Source organism: Hemibagrus wyckioides, linkage group LG20 (genome assembly GCF_019097595.1).
Source record: "Hemibagrus wyckioides isolate EC202008001 linkage group LG20, SWU_Hwy_1.0, whole genome shotgun sequence".
Taxonomy (NCBI): domain Eukaryota; kingdom Metazoa; phylum Chordata; class Actinopteri; order Siluriformes; family Bagridae; genus Hemibagrus; species Hemibagrus wyckioides.
In genome coordinates, this window is record NC_080729.1 from 13,703,993 (window position 1) to 13,728,815 (window position 24,823).

The 24,823-nt window shown below is 41.9% G+C and overlaps 2 protein-coding genes across 2 annotated transcripts in view; both read left to right on the forward strand.

The window, feature by feature from the left end:
* The first annotated feature begins 796 nt into the window (after positions 1-796).
* ptprsb (protein tyrosine phosphatase receptor type Sb) overlaps positions 797-24,823 on the forward strand; it is a 166,736-nt gene continuing 142,709 nt past the window's right edge. Inside the window, exon 1 of the mRNA XM_058418955.1 lies at positions 797-817. The gene's annotated coding sequence lies outside the window, so the exon portion shown is untranslated. The remainder of the gene's footprint in view (positions 818-24,823) is intronic.
* On the forward strand, positions 13,820-17,406 carry fem1a (fem-1 homolog a). Its single transcript, XM_058418962.1, has one exon. It carries the CDS (start codon positions 13,983-13,985, stop codon positions 15,834-15,836), a length of 1,854 nt encoding a protein of 617 aa, XP_058274945.1. The 5' UTR covers positions 13,820-13,982; the 3' UTR covers positions 15,837-17,406.

Consider the following 24,823-nt stretch of genomic DNA (forward strand, 5'->3'; position numbering starts at 1 on the left):
TAACTTCTTCAGCAATTTGAGCAACAGTAGCTCGTCTGTTGGATCGGACCACACGGGTCAGCCTTCGCTCCCCACGTGCGTCAGTGAGCCTTGGCCGTCCATGACCCTGTCGCCGGTTCACCACTGTTTCTTCCTTGGACCACTTTTGATAGATACTGACCACTGCAGACCAGGAACACCCCACAAGAGCTGCCGTTTTGGAGATGCTCTGATCCAGTGGTCTAGCCATCACAATCTGGCCCTTGTCGAAGTCACTCGAATCCTTACAGTTGCCCATTTTTCCTGCTTCTAACATATAAAAATGTTCATATGCTGCCTAATATATCCCACCCACTAATAGGTGCCATGATGAGGAGATAAACAGTGTTATTCACTTCACTTCTCAGTGCTCATAATGTTATGGCTGATCGGTGTGTCTGTAAATCTGAAGGTCCATGCTAATAAGGAATAATTCTATTTATAGCATAGATAGATGAGATAGGATTTCCAGTGCTACACTGAACTCCAAAACAGTCAGAAATTTCTACAATATGTAACTATTTGTGCCTCCAATTACAAAAATCTCAACAATGAGCTTATGTGTGTCTCAATTGCTGATAAGGTATCTATTATTCATATTATAGGCCTTCTAACAAGGTCAGCGTCGTCATGCATGAATCACTCCCTTTCTCAGTCTTGCCTGTGTGCATATCAGACTACGTGAACATGGCATGGAGTTGTCCACTGAGCAGCTTGTGGCCACAGACGGAGTTGCAGGTGTGCTGTCCTCTTTAGCAGGGGGATAACCTCTCCTCTCAGGCTTTTATACCTGGAAAAAGTGAGTGCTTTTCTTTTACATTACAAACATCATGCATAAAACAGTCCTGGACACAGCACACATTAGCCTGGGGTAAGTTTTTCTTTGTAAGCCTTACTGTTATGCATTTAGACACTTGCTGTTCATCTCTATGGGCTCCAGGAAACATTTCTTCTCGACAGTATCGGTGGTTTGACCTGTGCTAAGTAGTTTATATTCACAGTATTTGAGGGGTACATAGTTCGTTCGCTGTGTAATGATGCCAAATTTGACTCCGAGTGTTTGGCTGGCAGATTTGAATCCTGGCTCCCAGTCAAATCTGGCCCAAGTCCCTCTAAACAGGTTGCTAGTTGCAAATGTCCAAATGTCAAGCACAGCAAGAAGTCCAGAAAATAGACTCGGAGTTACTCTCTAGACGAATCAATGACTTGGTGACAGACAAGGAGCAGCTGAAATCATTGATCCAGGAGGTGAAAATGTGTAATTTTAGTTTTGCACTTCCGAACAGATCAGAGGAGCCACTCAACTCCTGCATTGACACTGACTAAGAAGGAATCTGGTTCTGCTAGCTTATGTGCACCTATAACAGGCTAGCTGTGGCTGTTGCCCTGAAGAAGGCTGTAGTCCGAAGGGTTTGGGGCAACACAGGTTTAGGGAACGCTCTCATTCACATGGTATCTGTCACATCAGGTTAGATATTTCACAGTGCAAGGTCTTTAGTTACAGTTTTTTTCTGACAAGACCCAGCATATTTGCGTTCTAGCTGTGTGGCACATTTTCAGGCTAATATAGTGAATCACAAACAGGTCAGTTTTGGCCACATTCCTGATGTTGATGCTTATGCTGTTTTGCCTGAAACAGTACTATGTGCACTATGTCCAGATGTATGCTGCCCAAATGCTGAGTGCAGATGCATGGATGATACTGTATCAAGTTTGGCAAGCATCAGCAAAATATTGGCTGTTTTGCTGCTGGTCTTCCAATCTGGTGGAGTTGACTGACACGTCATACAGCAGGACACCTGGGCCATGATATGGGCCAAGATTCTGCCAAATTTGTTTAGATGCATCACCAGGTGTGCTTGTGTACCAGGTTCACCCTTCAGGTCTTCTTCCAGAGAAGCTCTAGTTCAGATGGTGCTGGTTTTAGAATCTAAATAAACAAATTTTCCATGAGATACCCTTAGGACACCCTGTACTGGTTCCATCTTCTAACAAATTCAGGAGCCAGCCTGCCTTGGTCTAATTACCAAAGGTCTAATTACCTTTAGACCTTTGGTAAGACCTTTGGTTCATCAACCCCACTGGGATGGCCTTAGCACAGAGCACTATACTAGCAGTGCTGATGATGGAGCGTTTTATAGCCAAAACATTACTCATTAGAAGGTAACTACATCAAATCACTGAGGCCTGAAGATAGTGTTGCAGGGATGGAAACTACAGATCTACTGCTGTTAAAGTTCCTTAAGTTCACCACTTTCCATTTACTACAGGTAAAAAATTCAGGTTCAAGCTGTAGAGCCACAGGATTGGTTTACATCCGTGGACCTGCAAAATACATGCAAAATGTTCATGTTCCCATTGCCATGGAAAACAATGGGACAGCCATTCCAACTCAAAGCCCTAACCAAGAAGCCGTCCAGCTGGAACACATCCATCCCCCAATCTCATAGTACAGTGCTCGGTCTCAGAGTGAACTTGGCTGAGATTCCGATTGATTGGCACAGAAACTTCATCCCCAAGTTGATTTGCTGATCAGTCAAATGGGTGGTGAGATTTGGCACCCTCAGCCAGGTCACCTATGTCTGTGACCTCACATTCAGCCCATCAGACTGAATCACCACTTGTGCATGCTTGCCATTAACTGAAAATTGTTCTGTGAATGGTGCCTACCTTATCTGACCAGCCCTATGCATGGTTTGCAGGATTTTGTCCTTTCTCCAAGGTCTACTAAAAGTAACAAGTCCACATCTCTCGTAAAGGTGCATGTGGTAGCCATTGGTGCGCACCAAAGCGCCAATGGTGGCATCTCTCTAGAGTATCATATGCTTATTTCTAGTGTTCTACACACGTTGAAGCAATCTACCCACCCTAAGTCCCTTAGGACCCAGTCGTAGAACCTCCCCCTTGTACTAAAGTCTCTTTAAGACCCTTATAAATATTTCATATTTGTGAAATTGACTTATGCTGCCTGAAACTTTCCTAAATGTTCGCTATCACATGAGCTAAAAGAATAGCAAGACTCTTTGTGACCTTGTGACTGAATCTGGGATTGATGTATTGAGTTCTTTACACATTTCTACACATTTGTGTGACTGCCATTCTACTCATTCATGAAGCAATGCGTGTTGCGCCCTATTATAGCGACTTATTATACACTACATGGCGGTGGAAATGACAGCACATTCAGCCCCAGGAGCATTCGGCAGTCGGTGATGTCGATTAAGAAGACTTGCCCCACACAATTCATCCCAAGGGTATTCAGTGAGGTTGAGGTCAGGGTTCTTCAACATCATCCTTGGCATACCATGTCTTTATGGTGCTCTCCTTGTGCAGAAGGACACTTTCATACTGGAACAGGTTTAGCTCCATTAAGAGGAAATCTTAACGATTCAGCATGAAAAAGCATTCTAGACAATTGTGTGCTTTCAAATTTGTGGAAAAGGTTTGGATAAAAACCATAGAAGGGTGTGATCATCAGGTGCCCACAGACTTTTGGCTATATAGTGTATATTGCTATAATTCTTCTATTATGTCTATTTATTTCCAGCCTCTTATTGTGGACAGTTAGCTTTTATCATTTTAGAATATTAAAATTGGAATATTATTGTTGGTAAGTATCTGAGAGATTAAAGATTTTGCTGTTTTTAGATGATTTCTTTCTCTGTCTTTCTATTTGTACTTTCACTTTCATGTGTGAGGTGAATTTGAAATAAATGTATGAGGTTGTACCCTGATATACTAGAGTATTTGCACATATTTGGATACATGTACCACCCAGATTTACTGTAGATGTCGGTAGGGAATATATAGCAGTAAGGTTAAGGTCTCTAAGTACCTGTAGGTGTATTAATCTTGTCACACTGGCTGGCTTTTCTCTCTGGCTCAGGATCACAAAGCTATTTGGCAATTCTGCCCTTTCTATACCACCAGGGGGCATTACCAAAAAATTTTCCAAAACCTAGATGGAAAGTCCCTGACCTAATGTACCATTTAAAATTAAGTAAATAAATAAAACAAGACATCCTTCTAACTATTAGTACATGTTAAGAAGCATTGATTTCAGAGATTTTACCAAAATGGAAACCAAAAGAAACACTGATCTGGCGAGGAAAGGCTGCTACATCCGGTTGATTATTCCCATGGCAATATCCAAAGTTTCTCCCAAGCCACCATGAAAAAGAAGACATCACTTCCCTGGTCTCATCACAAATCAAGTATTGCACCCTCACAATTTTTCATTCATCACTTAACATTCATGAACCTCGTTTATTCCTCCACATTTCTGATTAGAGTGAGAGAGACAGAAAGAAAGAGGGTGATCGAGATGATCTGGAGCAATCAGACAGATTGTATGCAAAAAGACCCCATGCTGAATACTGTACATAGTTTGGCCAAAGCTGAGGTGATTCACTATTAAATCATCTCCTCGCACTATTAATGTCATCATGTTGCTACTCTGTGTAGTGGACAGCCAGTCATTTTGTCTTCAGTAGCCAGTAGAGTTTTTTGATTTAGTCATTACTAGATTGGGAGGGAAAAATATGGCGAAAGTGATTTTATGTAAACTGAATGTTGCTACACTTTCACGATATCTACACAATAACATTAAAATACTCAAGATTTTCTCTCTTTATATACATAACATTATGACCACCGGCTTAACATTTTCTTGGTCCTCCTTTTTTTTTCTGCCAAAACAGCCCTGACCCGTCATGCACTGTGTATTCTGACACCTTTCTATCAGAACCAGCATTAACTTCTTCTTTTTAAGCAATTTTTGTCTGTTGGATCGGATCACATGGACCAACCTTCACTCCCCACGTGCATCAATGAGACTTGGCCGCCCATGACCCTGTCGCCGGTTCACCACTGTTCCTTCCTTAGACCCCTTTTGATAGATACTGACCACTGCAGACTGGGAACACCCCACAAGAGCTGCAGTTTTGGAGATCCAGTGGTCTAGCCATCACAATTTGGCCCTGGTCAAACTCGCTCAAATCCTTACGCTTGTCCATTTTCCTGCTTGTAACACATCAACTTTGAGGACAAAATGTTCACTTGCTGCCTAATATATCCCACCCACTAACAGGTGCCATGATGAGGAGATCATCAGTGTTATTCACTTCACCTCTTAGTGCTCATAATGTTTTGCCGGATCGGTGTATAGTGTATACATATGGAAATAATTCTATAAAACAGGACAGGTTAGATGCTATTGAGTGGCGTGTTAACACCTCAAGTTTATTATTTTCCGATTGTCCTGCAGCATTTTACGGCTCTTGTAGCACAGCAATTTACCAACGATCACAATTTTTTTAGTTTAGATTACAGAAGGACAACTAAGGTGAAAGAAAATTAGCTTGCCATGTTACTAAAGTCTCCTCACAGAAAACTTCACCAGATCAACAATTTCACACATTTTTGAAAGAAAAGAAAAAACACTTTAATACAGAGCATCTGTCATCCAAGTGCCGGTATACGTCGTTACTATAGAAACGGTAACATATTCAAATGAGGTCATTAATATAAACGTTGCAGCTGGAACGATTTTCCGAGCCATGCTGTTATAGTGAATTCATTAACATCTTCAGGCCAATCAGAACCGAGTATTTGACACAGTACTGAAGTATGATAAGATATAAAGCACACATAATTCCTTAACTCCTTAGGGTGGATTTTTTTTCCTTGCCTCTGGTTGCCACTGGTTTGCTCATTAGGGATCGAAATCTACATTTGGATTTCTGTCAAGCTCCTTGTGTGGATGTCTATTGTTATGTAAATAAAGTTGAACTGAATCGAATAATTAGGACAAACCTACCAGGCATGCAAACATAATCACATTGTATATATAATCTACATAAACAACACTAATTCTATAGAGCGTATTTCCTCATCCCCTGCTGAAATCGGGTTTTGAGTACTCCACTGTAGTGTACAGATTTTTTCTCAGCCACAAATATGGACCTGAGAACACCTGTTACTGCATGGACACTGCGTGAAACGTTCCTTTATAAGAAGAGTCATTTAGGATTAAAGTCCTGCCGCAAACCCACACAAAGCCCAGAGTCTGGTTTCTGCTGTGGAACCTTCAGGTGTAGCCTTGATGCCAAATCAAATCTCTGTTTCATCCAAATCATGAAGCCTTTGTGATTTCAAGATGCCTCATCCAAGAACCCTCTCGATGCAGCTTCCCAAATGAAGCTCTGTGGCATTTTTAGATCTGGGAGAGAGAGAAAGATAATGAATGGGACGTCTTCAATATGCATAATCCCTCTTCCCTTGCAACTGGCTTTTGCGATCGGTCCTAATCCGCCCATAATAGCAGCCCTAGGAGCCACCATGGCTCAATGAACCTTCCTATTATGAGAGCCGGTCCTGTTCACCCTGCTGACATCTGTGGAGGAAGAGGGGAAGGTTTCATTTGCAAATTGAGTATCTTCACAGAGAGCACCTGTGGACACACACTGTTCGTGCTCTGCACTACCTGAGGTACAGGCTTTGCATCAGTGCTTCGTTAAAAACACAGGCAGGGATGAGTAGCTCCACCGAATACATGTTTATGGATATAGAGGCATGGTCAGATACACCAGCTGATAGACACAGTGAAGATATTAATGACTTTTTTATACACTTGAAGTATTGGAAAAGACATGTGAGGCTGGTGGAAGAACCAGTGTGGCTGTGTTTTTTGAGAGCTAGGCTGAAAATAAACCTTGGTATGATGTCCAGATTTTCAGCATCCTTACTGACCATCTTACCTGACATACCTTTATACAGGCTATTTAATAATATATAAAGATTGTGAAACAGCAAATTTTTCAATCTAGCACTGCCACTGATAGACTGACCTTATTTTATTATTTTTTTTAATAATGCTGGATAACCGTCCAAAATAGCCCTGTGATATGGATCTTTTCAGATCCCTAGATGCAATTAAAGCCTTTAGCCTCCCATCCATCCATTATTGGAAAGGGACCACCATTGGATAGTGGCTCATTCTCAGCACAGCATGCTATTTTCCTTTTTTTCTCCCTCTTTTTCCTTTTTTTCCCCCCATTTTGCTTTAGCGGTATCTGTATTACTGATATGCTGGAGCGTAACATATGACTATGTTCTTCCTTATTTTGTGCAGCTTATTTCATTTGCTCGGATGTCATTAACCTAAAAAAAAAAAGAGATAAAAGGAATGAAATTATTTTCAGTGTATTCAAGAAAACCTGTGTCTCTTCAGCCATGAAAAAGCCTCTAAAGCTCCATTAAGGTTCACACACATCATTAGAGAGATGAGGCCATTGCCACAAACCCTATAAGAACCCTCTAAATGCCCAGTGAAGAACATTGTCCATAATAGACAAAGCTTGTTATTTAAAGCAGTGGAGACGTGGTTTTCAGTTCTCAGAACGCACTTGGCACCCCTTGAATAAAAGAATTATTTCAAAATTGAAAGAATGAAAAAAAAATCAAACAATATAGCTCAGTAAACTGAATTATGTATGAACCTGCCACACTACGTACACGACACATGCTTCTCTTCATTGCTATGATAATCAATTAAAATGAATAACACTTTTCTAGATGGAAAAAAACCTTCACTTCGTGGTTTAAAGACATAGATTTATTATCCATGTTTCAGTTTCTTATAATTTGCCACTTTGTTAGGTACACTCATTGGAATTTTAATTAAGTAGACCTAACATATAGATACACAATTACTTAGTGCGTATTTGTTGCACTTGTTAGTGAAACTTCTTAGTCTCCCATCCATGTATGGATGGAAAGGGACCACCGCAGAATAGTGGCTCATTCTCAGCACAGCACTAACACTGCCATGGTGGTGATGAGAGCATTCGGTGGATTGAGATTTCGGGATTTTGAAATATCTTAATGTCACCGCTCAATCGAGAAGCATGCACTGACCTAAAACTAGCCACACTACGGTGATCGTGTGTTTAGAAAATGACACTGATGGAGGATAGAGGATAATTAACATACACTGTGCCTGGACAAAAAAGTGTGACTGCTGCGCCGCAAATTGTCCACCACTTGAATAATACCTGGTCAGCAGTGGTCCTGTAGTGGACTCTTTCAATTAATTGGTGTGGTACACAGGGGTTGACAAATTGTGAAGTGCAACAGTCAGTAATGTGTGGCATGCTGGCTCAGCCACACAGCTCCAGCGTTCGTGGTTCTATCCTGATCTTGGGTTGCTGTTTATGTGGAGTTTTGCTTCAGTCTGCATGGGTTTTCTCTGGGTTCTTTGGTTTCCCTTAAACCTCCTAAAAACATGCCAGTTGCTAAAGGGAGTATACACCAATTACGAACAGTGACAGGTGAAGTGGATAACTCTGATGATCTCCTCATCATGGCACCTGTTAGTGGGTGGGATATATTAGGCAGCAAGTGAACATTTTGTCCTCAATGTTGATGTGTTAGAAGCAGGAAAAATGGACAAGTGTAAGGATTTGAGCGAGTTTGACGAAGGGCCAGATTGTGATGGCTAGACCACTGGATCAGAGCATCTCCAAAATTGCAGCTCTTGTGGGGTGTTCCCGGTCTGCAGTGGTCAGTATCTATCAAAAGTGGTCCAAGGAAGGAACAGTGGAGAACTGCCGTCAGGATCATGGGCAGCCAAGGCTCATTGATGCACATGAGGAGTGAAGGCTGGCCCGTGTGATCCGATCCAACAGACGAGCTACTGTTGCTCAAATTGCTGAAGAAGTTAATGCTGGTTCTGATAGAAAGGTGTCAGAATACACAGTGCATGATGGGTCAGGGCTGTTTCGGCAGCAACACAATATTAGGCAGGTGGTCATAATGTTATGCTTGGTCAGTGTGTGAATGTGTATGTGTGTTGTCTTTTGATTCTGTGTAAAATCCTCTTGCCATAGGATCTAGATCCACCACAGCCCTAATCAGGATAAAGCAAAAGTAATTGTCTGCCTACAAAGTACCATATGGTAGATTTACCTTATTAAAAAGCCTAGTGTTTCTATATGTTATCTGTAGCAATTATCCATTAAGTGGATGCTGAACTATGACCTGATATAATTTAAGTTCAGTGTTTGAATTTTGGGTCTCTGTGGCTACTTCCCTGCTAACCATACATTCACACTTGTGTCACTTGTTGTTCGTCTCTCTTATGGGCTTATACTTGTAGGCCTGCACTATATTTTGTAAAGCATTGCAAATACTAGTTTTAAATGCAGATGAAATAATGTACGTACACTCAAAGGCACCAACGATTTCCTCACCAGCGTTGTGTTTCTATACACCGTAAATGCCATTGTAGCATTGTAGGAGAAGATGACACTATGGTTATAAGTTTTAGGCAACAACCATTAAATAGGTATTTAAAGCTGTGTAAATCATCAGAGCCAATTTACTTGGATTTGTTGCTTTATGCCTTCGTGTGTCTAATTTGCATAGTACAGAACAAACAAACAAAAAAATCTCAAACGTCACATGCTGCTGTCACTAAAATCATCCCTCTGGGCATGTAGACGTAAAATTGCCTGTTACTTTGATACTTATTCCTTTTTTTTTTTTTTTTTTTTACAGTATACTACAAATCATCTAATCTAGTTCATTAGTGTGATGTGATATGACACCTCCTGTTGCTCCCTTGTTTTTGTCACTGCAAACTGTAAATATTGAACAGTGCTAATGGATTAGACTGTTAGTCAGCTACATACTTGGAATATCACAGGGTTTTTTTTTTTGGTCTAAACGAATAAACAGAAGGAATTAAGCATCTTTTAGAGCAAACTCCCGCATGTGCCTTGTAAGGAACAAGACCTTGGCTACTTCCCACACTAAATAGAATGACAAATTAGTAACTATAGCAACCAACAGTAGGGCTTTTTTTTTTTTTTTTTACATAGTCTACTATTTAGTATGGTAGCATGCAATTTGGGACGTAGCCCGTGAAAAAAACTGCCATTTTGGTCGCTCCAGATCAGAGCGCATCGACTGAGTCATTATGGACAAGCCTCATCATGCACTTTGGACATTTTACGCGTCTTAACGAGAGTATATTTAGGAAGCATATGGCTTCATTGGTTATGATGTTTTTTTATTCTTGCCTGCCTGAGAGCCTTGGTGATTAGAAGGCGCTTGTAAAAAAGCGAGAGGGGAAATGCAATTGGCCGGATCGCGGAGTCGTCACCGGTAATAAGCCGTCCCTCTGTCTGGCGCGGACAGTATATAAACACACAGGCTTTCATCTCTCCGCGAGCCGCCCAGTAACATCACCGGCTACGACTACGTCCGACGCAAAGTGGGCGGGGCCAGATGACTGACAAGTCGCTTCGACGGCAGCTGGAGACAACGAACGGTGCGGCCGCGACGCTCCTGATTAAGATAAAAACAAATGACCAGACGTTATCACCTGTTGATCCAGCGTTTGGAGAGAGGGGGAAAAAAAGAGGCAGGGTGAGTAAGATGATCAGGCTGTGTGTGTGTGTGTGTGTGTGTGTGTAGTTTGGACAGAATTTGCCTTCGACTGTTTGCCAAACTGAGGCGTTTTTCTTCTTCAGCGCGTGAGACTTGTCATCAACCGTGTAAAAGACGTTCAGGTTTACAGTGATGCCTAATTCCTTGTTTTGGTGCTGTAATCATTTTTCATTCGCCTAGAATGAGCCATAACAGCCTTTTAATCTGGAATAGCCCAGCATTTGTAACGAAAAATAATCGAATAAAATAGTGTGCACCGAATAAATATCTGATGTCCAGCTTATTAATACAGGGGCACGCGAGAAAACGAGAGTAATTATAGCAACGTCGCTTTTTAGGAGCTGAAACTTTCTGTGCAACAGGTGGTAAGTTTTCTCGGCCGGAAGAGCGAATGGTGAATGTCATGGACTGAATTACGAATGGCTCTCTCCTCCCTACATAAGCGCACTACATAGGGGGTGAACAAAATGGCTCCTGTGCCCTATGTAGTGCACTGGATTTTTTAATAAGGAGTCATTTGGGATTCGGCCAGGGGCGCGCGCAGGGCGTATTTCAGCACCGACGTGGCGAACAGCTCCCTAGTCCAGATTTCCCCAGTCCGCCTTTTATTTTAGCTCAGAAAAGGGTAAAGGAAACCGTTTTGGAGATTAAAAAAAAATGTGAATGAATGAATGAATGAGGTTTATACAAACTGAGAGCCATATGTGTTTCTTTTGGATTCTGAAGGAAAATCATCTAACAGATGCTGTGAAAGCTGCTGTAAAAGATTTGGATGCACTAGCAAACATGAGGTGTAATGGCCAGACAGACAAAAGCTACAAACCATGAATAGCAAGCCTCATTTAATCTAATGATTCCCTGTTATCTAAAGAGCCATATGTTCTGATAAATAGATGCCATTGTGACTGAGTACCCACACCAGCAGGTTGACTCTAGGCGGCGATATTAAAGGACCAGCTCAAACAACACCAATAATGTCCTAGCGCCTAGAATCCAAGCATCTGTGCAGCTCCGAGCAGCCACAGGTAAGTTGTCTCTGCCTGCTGCTGAGAGCAGTCATCATCGTCCATGTCCATCTTTCTCCACCCCCTTCCCCTTCTGCTGCTTCAGCCCTGTTGCATAGCTACCAGCGCTGCCTGTGAAACACAGCACAGATGAAGGACCGTGATTAGCGTGTCTGTGCATGTGGGTGTGTGGGTGTGGGTGTGCGAGTGTGTCAGTCTGGAAGGAGAGCTGAATCTTGATATGATGTTCATCTGGGGGAGCAGATTATGATGGATTATTGCGAACAGCAGGTGACACTGACCACGGGGATATCATTACTGCTCGGATCAAACCCACCATTCTGTGAAAACAGAATTACAGTTTATTATCATCACTGCTGTCTTGCTTTTCTCCTACTCAATCTCCTTCTCAGTGCCTCTCTCACCCAATCCCACTTTCTCCTGCTTCCTTTGCCTTTCCAGCTATTTCCTGCACACTCTCCACACACACACACTCTCTCTCTCTCTCTCTTTTCAAGAAGAGCTGGAGGCTTGGCTCACCCCAACAAAGGGAAAACTGAATGTCAACAGGCTTCAGCGAGAGGACACAAACCCACATGATGAGGGCACTATGCATGCTTCTGTGTGCATGTGTGTGTGTGTTTTGAGGGAGCAAGAAATGAAAAAGAAAAGGGGGGTGCAAAGGCAAAGAACATAGAGAGGGGAGGGTGCCTGTATGACACGACAGGTCCTGCACGTCCTCCCATGGCTCTATCAGAGGAGCCACTTTGAGCCAGTGCTACGGAAGAAGAAAGGACAGCATCAGCGCGAGGGCTCATTAAAGGCACAAACCCCACACTTGCTCTCTCTTCTGTCGTATTTTATATATAAACCAAGCGTATGATGCAGAGATTCGATTTTTTCATGCAAGAATCTTCATGATGGTTTAAATAAAATATTTGGAATACAATTAAAAACAGCCATGTGATTATTATATATTATATATAATTGTATTCACATGTTCACAAAAGAAATAGTAAATAACATGGTTTCTTCTATTGTACTAGGGGCTTATTTATTCGTATTTTTTTTCTTGCAGATACACAGCACATCACTCTATTGAAGTCTGAATGACCTGCAGTGCTGGGTGGAAGACTAGTGATTTTGTTGTGATACTGAACAAAGAGACCAACAACAAAACCCAGTCTACCTCTCAGCACCGGGAGCAATCGGCATGTCGGACCCCTGCCAGCCGCAGTGTGGGAAACGTGTATAGATGGCATAATGGGAAAAATGTTGTCATTGGAAAACAGTGTATGGTTTAGAAGGTGCATTTCTATTACAGTGATTACTGCACGAGTCAAAATGTTCACTATAGAGATTCTCAAAGATGGCTAATATGAAGGTTATCATGATTTCTAGGAAAATATAGCAGTAGATGAAGAAGAAGGATGAAAGGAAGTAGAAGAACGAAGAAGAAATGATGACAGATACAAGGACAAAAACAAAATGGCCTAAAATGACCACAAAGCTTTTTCTTATTTTGAACCAGAACAGTGACATTTGTTTATGCTTTGTGTTTTAACTTTGGCTGACATTTGTTTTTGATTACATGACTTTTAAAATATGATTTGTTCTTGTTTGACACAATAAAAGGACAATTCAGCAATAATGTCAAATGTTTTTAAATGTATTACTGCGTATACTGGATATTGTTTGTGTACCTGTATGTGGAAAATTAAACATTATTTTAAAATATTTATACTATCTATCTATCTATCTATCTATCTATCTATCTATCTATATATATATATATATCTATATATATATATATATATATATATATATATATATATATATATATATATATATATATATATGACAGTAAATTCTGTAAAAGGCCAGATTGTGCGTTAAGATAAAGGCTTCGGACATACTCCATAAGATGAGAATGTAAATCAAATTTATATTAAATTAAAACCACAAATAAGCAAAGCTATACACACATTATCACAACAAATATTTATCATTCCTGTCAGTTCAGTCAGTATTTTTAGTAGTCTGTTTTTTTGAACGTTAGTTTTTATACGACGCCAATCGTGTCAAGTGCATCATGGGAATGTAGTTTTTATGACATTTAATTGGGTTTAAATTTATTACCTCAAAGCAGGTAAATGGCTGGTTAAAAAAAATAATAATACGATTCCTATCATTATCGACAAAGCGTGACGCTAAACCTTTAATATTTGTAATAAATTATGTGAACTGTATTTTCAGCAGTAACACTTCTAACGACGACGGAAACGGGTGTGAACTACAATACCCAGAATCCCAAGCGCACTCGGTAAACAAATATGTCAAACAACACCGACGCCATTTTGAATGTAGCCTTAAAATGGCAGAAAATGCAGAGGAGAGGCGGAGAGGTTCGCGAGGGTTTTTGTGTTTAAACGTGAACGAAAACTTTCGTCTGTTGTTTCCTCGAAGACCGAGCATTAAGAGAGACTGACCGAGACACATGCGGGGAAAATGGATATAACGACTGCGGTGTTTAACGCGGCGAGAGACGGTAAACTGAAACTTATCCAGAAGTTGCTGAGCAACAAAACTCCGGAGGAGTTGGAGGCGCTCGCCGAGGAGAAGACGCAGGGGGGTACGCCGCTCCTGGTCGCCTCTCGGTACGGACATTTGGAAGTGGTGAATTATTTGCTTGAATATTGCAAGGCTAACGTAGAGCTCGGGGGTTCGGTGAATTTTGATGGCGAGACGATTGAAGGAGCTCCGCCGCTCTGGGCGGCTTCTGCCGCGGGGCATTTGCCGGTTGTGAAAACTCTTTTAAAACACGGTGCCTCTGTGAATAACACCACCCTCACCAACTCCACTCCCCTGCGCGCTGCCTGCTTCGATGGACATCTCGAAATCGTGCGTTACCTCGTCGAACACCACGCCGACATGGAGGTGGCGAACCGCCACGGGCACACATGCCTCATGATCTCTTGCTATAAAGGGCACCGAGAAATCGCCAAGTTTCTGCTGGAGCGCGGCGCTGACGTGAACCGAAAGAGCGTGAAAGGGAACACTGCGCTGCATGACTGCGCTGAGTCTGGGAGCCTGGAGATCATGAAAATGCTGCTGAAGTGCAAGGCTAGGATGGAGAGAGACGGCTACGGTATGACCCCACTGCTGGCCGCCAGCGTTACCGGGCACACGAACATCGTAGAGTACCTCATCCACCAGCCCAGAGCTACGAGAGAGGAGTGCATTGATGCCTTGGAACTCCTGGGGGCAACTTACGTAGACAAGAAGCGCGATCTGATGGGCGCCATGCGCTACTGGAGAAGAGCAATGGAGCTCCGACAAGCAGGAGATAGAGCGGACTTCCTGGCCAAGCCACCTCCTGGCCCACCTGTTCCGGCGTACGACTGCGCCCGGGAGGTGAACACGTCGGAGGAACTGGAGGCCCTGATCACCGACCCTGATGAAATGCGCATGCAGGCGCTCCTGGTTCGAGAGCGCATCCTGGGCCCTTCGCACCCAGACACGTCTTACTACATACGCTACCGGGGTGCTGTCTATGCCGACTCTGGAGACTTTGAGCGTTGTGTAAGCCTGTGGAAATATGCACTAGACATGCAGCAGAGCAACCTGGACCCACTGAGCCCCATGACGGCCAGCAGCTTTTTGTCATTCGCAGAACTTTTTAGTTTTGTCCTCCAAGACCGTGCGAAAGGTGCACCAGCTGCCCGCGTCGCCTTCCATGACCTGATGGGCGTCCTGGCTAAGGGCGTGCGTGAGGTGGAGCGTGCAGTGGCACAGCGGGATAATCAGCCTGATGCGGCGCAGTTCACTAAAGCCCTGTCCATCATACTCCACCTCATATTCTTGTTAGAGAAGCTGGAGTGTAGCCCATCACAGGAGCACCAAAAGAAGCAGAGCGTGTACCGGCTATTAAAGCTGAACCCGAGGGGCCGGAATAGCTTCACGCCGCTGCACATGGCTGTGGATAAGGACACGACAGCGGTGGGCCGTTACCCAGTGGGGCGTTTCCCTTCTCTGCCTGTGGTTGCGCTGCTGCTGGAGTGTGGCGCCGACGTAGACTCGCGTGACTCTGACAACAACACGCCTCTTCATGTGGCGGCCCGTAACGGCTGCCCCAAACTGATGACGCTGCTGGTGCACTCTGGAGCACACTTTGACGCAACTAATGCACAACGCAAGATGCCTTACGAGCTGCTGGAGGAGGCGGGAGGAGCAAGGCATTCATTGCACCCTCTTAGCCATGTCACGCTGCAATGCCTGGCTGCCCGTGCTGTCGAGAGACACAGAGTGCCCTACAAGGGGCTTGTTTCTGAGGAAATGGAGGCCTTCATCGAGCTCCACTGATCTTACCTCAAAATCCTAAATTGACTCCAGGTTCAGACCACGTCCTCTGAACAACTTCCTGAACCTGTCTCCTCTCGTCTCTATGTCAGGTCTCGCTTGTTTCTGAGGACCATCTTGATGGAATGGAGGCCTTTACGTTGCACTGACATTACCTCACCATCCTCCCTGTCTTCCTGCTCCACCTGACCGTAGCCGCTCTCTTTATCAGGCAGAATGAATCTTAAGCCTCATCACCACTTCCTCAGGCTTCATCACAGCAATAATCCCAGGCTAATAATCACAAACAGGGAAAGGTTGTGTGTGCTCGTTTATACGCACCTTCTCTTTTCCTCTGCTTTGTAAGGGCTTGTTGAAGAAAAAAAAATAAAAGAACAGAGACTTTTTGATGCTCTAGAGTACTATTTGAAGGGGAAAGACTTTGTGTTTGATTCAGGCTTTATTTGTAATCTGCCTTTTTTCTCCTTTTTTTTTCACCCCTGCCTCTTTTTTTTTTTTTTTTTAAGTTCTGTTTTATTCCACTGCGAGCAGGAAGCGAGCAATTTACACCTGTTTGTATTTATGTATAATGTTAAAAATGGTGACAGGGTGGATTAAGGCAAGGTTGAAAATCTGCATTATAATTAGCAACGATGCACTTCACTTGACTGGCTGTAAGTGTGTAAGAGAATGAAGTGTGATTTAATTTAGTCGGTTTGTGCATGCTTATTTTGTAATGCAAGAGCAACATTCACATCAGTATTGATTATCAGACATTTCGATCTGATTATGTTCTTTCACCAAATCTTACAAAATACGATGTGGTTCTGATAACGTCCCCCTGTTATAATATCAAAGCTGTAGGCCTTTAGGCTGATGCCTCTTGTGCCAAATAATAGCCTTAAGTTTCTATCGATATGATGGATTTTGCTTCTAAAGCACTAAGTACTAATTTGTTTTGTGCTCTGAACAAACAGTACTAATGTGGCTAGCAATGAATGAAAGCCACTGTTGCCGTGCTGATGAGGTCATGCTAACTGCGGACATTAACGTCTGTTTATTCTTAGCCACATCGGCGTAGTATGGTTGAATTGTCCCTTGTACAAGCGTAGCTAAGTGGGTGGACGGAGGGATCGCGGAACATCTGCGGTATGTTTTGCACTTCATCAACCACACAAGAGCAGGAGAGATACTGGCCTCTGGGGCTTTTCCCTTCGTACAATTCTTCTAACATTTAGGACTTGGCACTTTACCCAGTACGAGACGTCTGGGGTAACCACTGATATCTATGCAGTTTTATCAGCAAAAGTGGATTTACGCAGAAAGATCTGGCAACCCCGGGTCTGTTCAAAGTAGAACAGCCAGCTCAACTTGTACAACTTTTATTGCAGTCTTATTTCTGATTGTCCTGTCTGTTTATGTCCGCATGCTGGTTTCACTGTAAATCCTATCCGAATGAAAGCACTTTGAAACATGCTAACACTACTTAGCGTCTAAAGCAAAGGTCCTGTCTCAGATTTGTGACAGGTGTGATTAATTTAAGTTCATTGGGTTTGGAGATGCCTGAATAAAATTCAAGTATCACATCTGGGTTTGTGTGTGTAAGTTATATATATATATATATATGTGTGTGTGTGTGTGTGTGTGTGAGAGAGAATGGGTGTGGAGATGTTATTCTTTTACATGTATGTTGCTATGCACAGGAGAGAATCCTGTCTAGCAGATTTCAACCTACATTCCTGGGCTAAATTATAAATCAATTTTCAGATCATTTCAGAAAACTATTTGAGATTTGATCTGCCATGTTTTTAAAGCATTGATTTTTGTATGTTTCAGTATGGTGGTACAATATGTCTAAATTATTCTTATTTACCATATAGTGTATTAATAACAACTATTATCTAGATAATAGGTGACAGGTGAGTGTCTTGGTTCAGTCTGGTACACGATGTTGCCAAAAGTTTTGGGACACCCCTTCCAAATGATTAAATTCAGGGGTTAGGCTCAGCCCCTTAGTTCAAGTGAAAGGAACTCTTGATGCTTCAGCATACCAAGACATTTTGGCCAACTTTGTGGGAACAGTTTGGGGATGACCCCTTCCTGTTCCAACATGACTGCATACCAGTGCACAAAGATATAAAGACATGGAGGAGCGTGATACCTGATAGAACACCTTTTGGATGAATCTCCTCCAACATCAGTGTCTGACCTCACAAATGCGCTTCTAGACGAATGGTCAAAAAGATTTCCATAAACACGCTCCTAAACCTTGTGGAAAGCCTTCCTGGAAGAGTTGAAGCTGTTATAGCTGCAAAGGGCTTGACAACTCCATATTACATTATGGCATGAAATTGTCCAAAATGTCTTGATGTGTCTGAAGCATTAAGAGTTCCTTTCACTGGAACTAAGGGGCCGAGCCCAACCCCTGAAAAACAACACCTGAATTCAATGATTTGGAGGGGTGTCCCAAAACTTTTGGCAATATAGTGTATATGAATTATACATCAGCCAAACAAGCTAAAGTTATGTACTAAAAAAACGGAAATGAGCCATAAAGAGTCATCTCTTAGTGGTGAACTAAGCCAAATGTTCTACCTCATTAAAAGGAGGTTAGTAACCCATGCTGGATCGTGCCTATATAGCCAATCCACAGAGTTTGAGATCATTCAACCAATAGTATGACTTTTGATGACTAGAATTAAGACGAAGTAATAAATACAAATCTAAACACAAAGCACTGTTGTTGCTACAGGATAATTGCACTGTTCATGTTTTTTTATCATCCCAAAAACACACCCGTACACAGCACATTGAGTTTACTAACTAATACACTTGATTAGCATTCATTAAAGGCTTGTTATTATTTTAATGGCAGAGAAACGAAGAAATTGTCCAAAGTTGTGACTTCAGAATGGTGTGGGTGGCTTTTTTTTAGGTTAATTAAGGTTGATGAGTAGTTATTGTTTTTTGTTTACAGTTGCATAACTGTTATTAGAATCCGAAAGTGCTGTCAAACAACCACAGGAGCGCATGAACTGGGAGACACTGGTGTGGAAAGCGACTCGGTTAATTAAGTTCCATAAATTTGTTATTGCTCATCTGCTTGGAGGATTCTGACAGTTCTTCTGGCTTTCTGACAGATGTTTCGTTTTGAAATTAAGGATGCGTGATGTGGGGAGACACTTGGATTTATTTGTTCATGGTGTCTTTATTCCCAGTGGGCCTTAATAAGTTCTATTTAAAGAGGTTAAAGAGGGGCTGAAAATGAGGTTAGAACCACTCACAGCGTATTTCTGGTGAACAGCAGGCTGTTAGCTTCTGGGCAGTATGTGTACCTGTGCACGCTGAAATGGGGACACCAGAGAAACGTACTGGGAGGATTTCCGACCAAGTGGTCAGTGAGGTTAAAGCAGGCTCTGTAATTTTAAACCTCGGGTCTTGGGAGGCTGCAGTACACGTGACTACACTCTCATTAGTTATCAAAGCAAAAAAGTCATTTTCTCATTCTGTCTCAGGGTTTAATTGAATGTGAGATTACTGTGTGATCATTTATCAAACCTGCCTTATGTAGTCTCTCTCTCTCTGTCGCTTTCTCTTTTTCTCTCTCTCTGTCGCTATCTCTCCCTGTCGCTTTCTCTCTCTCTCTCTGTCGCTTTCTCTTTTTCTCCCTCTCTGTCGCTATCTCTCCCTGTCGCTTTCTCTCTCTCTCTCTGTCGCTTTCTCTTTTTCTCTTTCTCTCTGTTGCTATCTCTCCCTGTCGCTTTCTCTCTCTCTCTCTCTCTCTCTCTCTGTCGCTTTCTCTTTTTCTCTCTCTCTCTGTTGCTATCTCTCCCTGTCGCTTTCTCTCTCTCTCTCTCTCTCTCTCTCTCTCTCTCTCTCCCTGTCGCTTTCTCTCTCTCTCTCTCTCTCTCTCTCTCTCTCTCTCTGTCGCTTTCTCTTTTTCTCTTTCTCTCTGTTGCTATCTCTCCCTGTCGCTTTCTCTCTCTCTCTCTCTGTCGCTTTCTCTTTTTCTCTTTCTCTCTGTTGCTATCTCTCCCTGTCGCTTTCTCTCTCTTTCTCTGTCGCTTTCTCTTTTTCTCTTTCTCTCCCTCTGTCGCTTTCTCTTTCTCTCTCTCTGTCGCTGTCTCTCCCTGTGGCTTTCTCTTTTTCTCTGTCGCTCTCTCTCTCTGTCTCTCTCTCTCTCTTTTTCTCTTTATCTCTCTCTCTCACACTCACTCTCTGTCGCTCGCTCTCTCTCTGTCTCTTTCTCTCACTCTCTCTCTGTCACACTCACTCTCTCTGTCGCTCTCTGTCACACTCTCGATCACATTTTTTCTCTGTCGCTCTCTCTCTCTCTCTCGCTCTCTTTATCACTCTCTCTGTTACTCTCTCTATCTCTGTTATCATTTAAAAAAAAAAATTCTTTCTGCATGAATGAAGAAATATATTTAATCAAATTTAGAATTTGAGATTTTCTTCATTCGAATAAAGTGGCTAATGTCTGTCAGTTATCTGATGTCACAGTGTGCTTCAAAGCTGACCAGTCAGCAGTTTTGCCCTAACCACATCGTGGTATAAGTGCTTCATTTTTTCATTCTCTCTATATTTTTTAATAATGAGTACTTCTAAATAATTAATTCAGCCTAAGCTGCCTAAATAAACCGATTGTATTTCCCTTCAGTTTTCGGTCTTTTGTACACAATCCCCCCCTTTGCGAACAACTTCTCACATCAGCTTGATCTTTCCTCTGACTTCACGCCGTCTCTCAGAGCGAATGTGAGCGGCTCCCGCATAACGTTTTTTGCACTTGATGTAGAAAGATGATCTTTCCACCTCAGCTCTTAAGGTATAAATAGTGTGTGGTGAATGTCAGAGGGAATGTGTGTGTTCAGGAGCTGGTCTGCCCTGGTAATGATGGTGTTTCCTTGGCTATTTTAGGATTCTGTATCCTCTCTCTATCTCTCTGACACACACACACACACGCATTCTCTCTCTCTCTCTCTCTCTCTGCTCATGTAAGGCAACACTTTACAGTTGAGTCAGTGATCAAACACTTAAGTCTGGCCTCCCTTTCTCCTCATGGGACTGACTTTACTTCCCTTCACATTACACCTGATCACCTGAGTATCATCCGTTCAAAATTAAATCGGCTTAATTTTTCAATTTGGATTTCAATGTAATTTCTATAGTACTTGATAGAACTGGGAACCAAACCGCTTTACAGAAACCCTGATGTAGATTTATAGTTAGATCCCTAATGACCAAGGAAAATTCTCTCAGGCAACACGAAGAAGAAACTTTCACCGGAAACCCGACCCGTCTTCTTGGCGACACCGGATATTGGAATTATAAATATTGTTTATCTACAACTGTATACCATATAGTATTACAGTACTGAGTGTGCTGAGTTCAGTACAGTCTTTACTGTATAACATTACATCAGCAAACACCGTAACTTATCCAGTCAGTAGTAAAATTAGGTTATAATGTACTCACACACACACAGTCGTGTATATGCAGTCATCTTGATAAGACAGTGCTTGGTTGGGCATTCAGGAAATGTTGTCTCTATAAATGTATGTTAACCTTTTTCTATCAAGAAGCCCGATCACGCCCTTGACTAATACTCGTCTCCACCCGTTTACTCAGTTTGGATGGACTCCGGCTCTATGAGTCCCAGTGTTTCCGAACATCTTCTATTTAAGTCTCTCTAAAGCCACTGTGCTCCTCAGTACCTCGCTAACTTAAAATGTTTTTAATTGTCTCTTCCCAAATCTATCTCTAGAGGTTTACAAACGTCTAATGCGCTAAACCTCTAAACCGTTGCCCCTGTGTATTGATTTCTAAGTCAGCTGTGGGGCTTTATATAGACTGAAGGCCTGTGCAATATATACAATATAATGAACTGGCTTGAACCAAACAGATGTTTGTAGGATTGTAAACACATACTACTACTTTTTACTGTTGGAAAAGTTTATAATTGGAGCTCTGAGGTTGTGATAAATATCTATCGTCTGAATAAATTGATTTCACTACTAATGATTTTCATTTTTAATAAGCAGTAAGATGATAACAGATGGTCAGGATTGTTCCCGGTAAAACGAGTGAGGTTTCAACGTAAAGCTCATTTGGTTGAACTGATCTAAGAGCTCAGATATCCAGAGGTTCGAAACCGAGCAAAGGTTACCGTTTCATATGTTCTCGCCATGTCTCTATGGATTTTTCAGGTTCCTCCAAAAACATAGCACAGTTTTAGCTTGGATTGCCTCAGTGTCTGATGAAGGGTGTTGAACTGGTGTACCATCCTGGCAGTATTCACACCATGGCCAATGTTCCTGTGATCTCCAGGCTCCAGATCTACAAGAGGTTTCTGAAGTTGAATTACTGAATGAATTAGAATCTATATCATACTTGTCATGTATAATCAATAGTCTTAATTAAAAAAGCTTTTCATGTTGGAGAGATGAGGGTCTTTAGCACCTTTTTGTCTCTCCATATCTCAACCAGGAAGACCAAGAACATCTCCTCTTCCCTGTTAGCTCCTCTGCTTTTCAGAACCAGGGCTGAATAAAGTACTTATTGTAAATAAAACTATATTTAAAAATTTGACTCAGGATGGAGTATCCAGCTGAAAATATACTTGAGTGAAAGTAACAGTTGCTCATTTTCAACTTATTCTACCTTTAAACAGTAAGATATCAATCACGTGAGTCGTATTTTCATAGATAAGTAACTTATCACTTATCTAAAACTGTTAGATGATTTTTTTTTGTTTTCAAGCAACTACACAGTTTTGCCCGTGTATACTGAATTTATTTATGCTAGTCTAACCTCTGCCAAAAAAAGGGCTAGCTTAGTTAAATATACACTGCAATGGCAAAAGTTTTGGGACACCTGTCCATATCATTAAATTCAGGGGTTGGGCTTGACCCCTTAGTTCCAGTGAAAGGAACTCTTAATGCTTCAGCATACCAAGACATTTTGGACAATTTCATTCTCCCAACTTTGTGGGAACAGTTTGGGGATGACCCCTTCCTGTTCCAACATGACTGTGCACCAGTGCACAAAGCAAGGTCCATAAAGACATGTGACAAGACGGTGAGTTTGGTGTGGAGGAACTTCACTGTCCTGACCTCAATCTGATAGAACACCTTTGAGACTGCGAGCCAAACCTTCTCGTCCAACATCAGTGCCTGACCTCACAAATGCGCTTCTAGGGGAATGGTCGAAAAAATTCCCATAAACACACTCCTAAACCTTGTGGAAAGCCTTCCCAGCAGAGTTGAAGCTGTTATAGCTGCTAAAGGACAGGCCAACTCCATATTACATTCATGTGCATGTAAAGGCAGACGTCCCAAAACTTTTGGCCATATAGTGTAGCAGGTTGATATTTGCAAATTAGCTAAACGTTTCTCCAACTTTTTCTTTACTTTAATTAAATTACTTGAAAAATTCAACGCTGCATTCAAGCGGCTTATCCATATCCATACCACACACATATAGCTATAATGCTAATTGCACTGTTTACCATGAGAAGCTCACGTCCGATACAGAATTAGCACGATCCTTCATAGTTTGTTGGAAGATTATTTTTCATTTATTATTATTTATTTTTTAATACACATAGATTAAGTGAATTGGATGTTAAATGCAGCAAGTGTTTAGATGGTCTAAATTAAACAGTGATATTAAAAAGTACATGTTTTCTTGGAAATGTATTCATAGTATAGTTATGACATTCAGTTACCTAAACTAACCTTAACATTTCATTGTTTTTAAAGCTGCATTATTCCTGCTGGTCACCCTCCAGACTGCTCATACTTACCGTAGAGCCTCTGAGATCTCACCCCAAGACTCTATAACCACTAGGTGGCAGTAGACCATAGATATTTTTATCACAGGCTTCAAGCCAAGTGAGATTTGGCCATTTACAAGAAAAGAGACAAAATGGATTTCTTTGTGTCTGACTTTGACAGTGGCAGGCTTCAGTCCTCTGGAAGACCAAGTGTGCATCAAGTGATGCAATCTGAAAAGATAGAGATCGGCCTCTGACGGCTTTTTCAAAACACGACCAACCTGTTCTGCCATAATCTCTCTCTACAAGGAACCATGAGCTGAAAAATCACCCTTTTCTATTTTTAGCTTATGCTCAATTTCTGTTCCTTATTCCCTCATCTGCTTTGAGTCAAGTCATGTAAACCTTTTACTTAGAGTTTTTATATTTTTGTAGCTTCATTCAACTTGTAACCTGGTTTGCGTTTGATTTGCTCTAGAGAATTAAATGGATCGTAGAGTTCTGGATCTGCTAATGTATCTGGGAAACACGAGTTATCCGACATCAATCAGGTGTCCATTTTGTCTGGTCTGAAGTAGGGCACTTAACACCGGGGGTTGTTTTGCTTGCTTTCTCTCATATCCGCCATTACATTCAGCAACATTATCTCATCTGTTTTGGATTAATATCTGATTTGTCTGATTCTTTTATTCGATTTTCTGTAACTGCAGCTCTGATGAGAAAATCACAAATATATAGAAATCATTAATAGGTTCGTGTTAACATTTCTCTAGTAGCAGCTTATGCTGGGACATTGGACCGAAACAAGGGTATGTGGAGATATTTATCTGACATTTTTGAAAGTCCCCAGCTCTTGATAACAGACAGAGGTAAAGCTGTTCCTTTAAGTTTTTAGGACGGAGGGCTTTGCAGTTTTGTGGTACAGTGCCAAGTTGCTTAGAGAGAGAGAGAGAGAGAGAGAGAGAGAAAGAGAGAAGACTGGTTATAATGTAAGTGACAACAGGAACTAAAATGATTTGAGGGCTTTAAGCCAACATTAAATATATAACTAGAAAACCAATAAAAAATACACATTCTGTACTTGCTCTTCATCATGTCATGTTCCAGGAATCGCATCACTCCATCTTTGGTATTTTTCCCCCTAGAACAGCACACCTGATTGGTTTCATTCCTTCCTATGTAGTGTAACCTTCATTTAGTGATGAGGAAAGAACCTGCTACCGTTGCAGTTCGATCC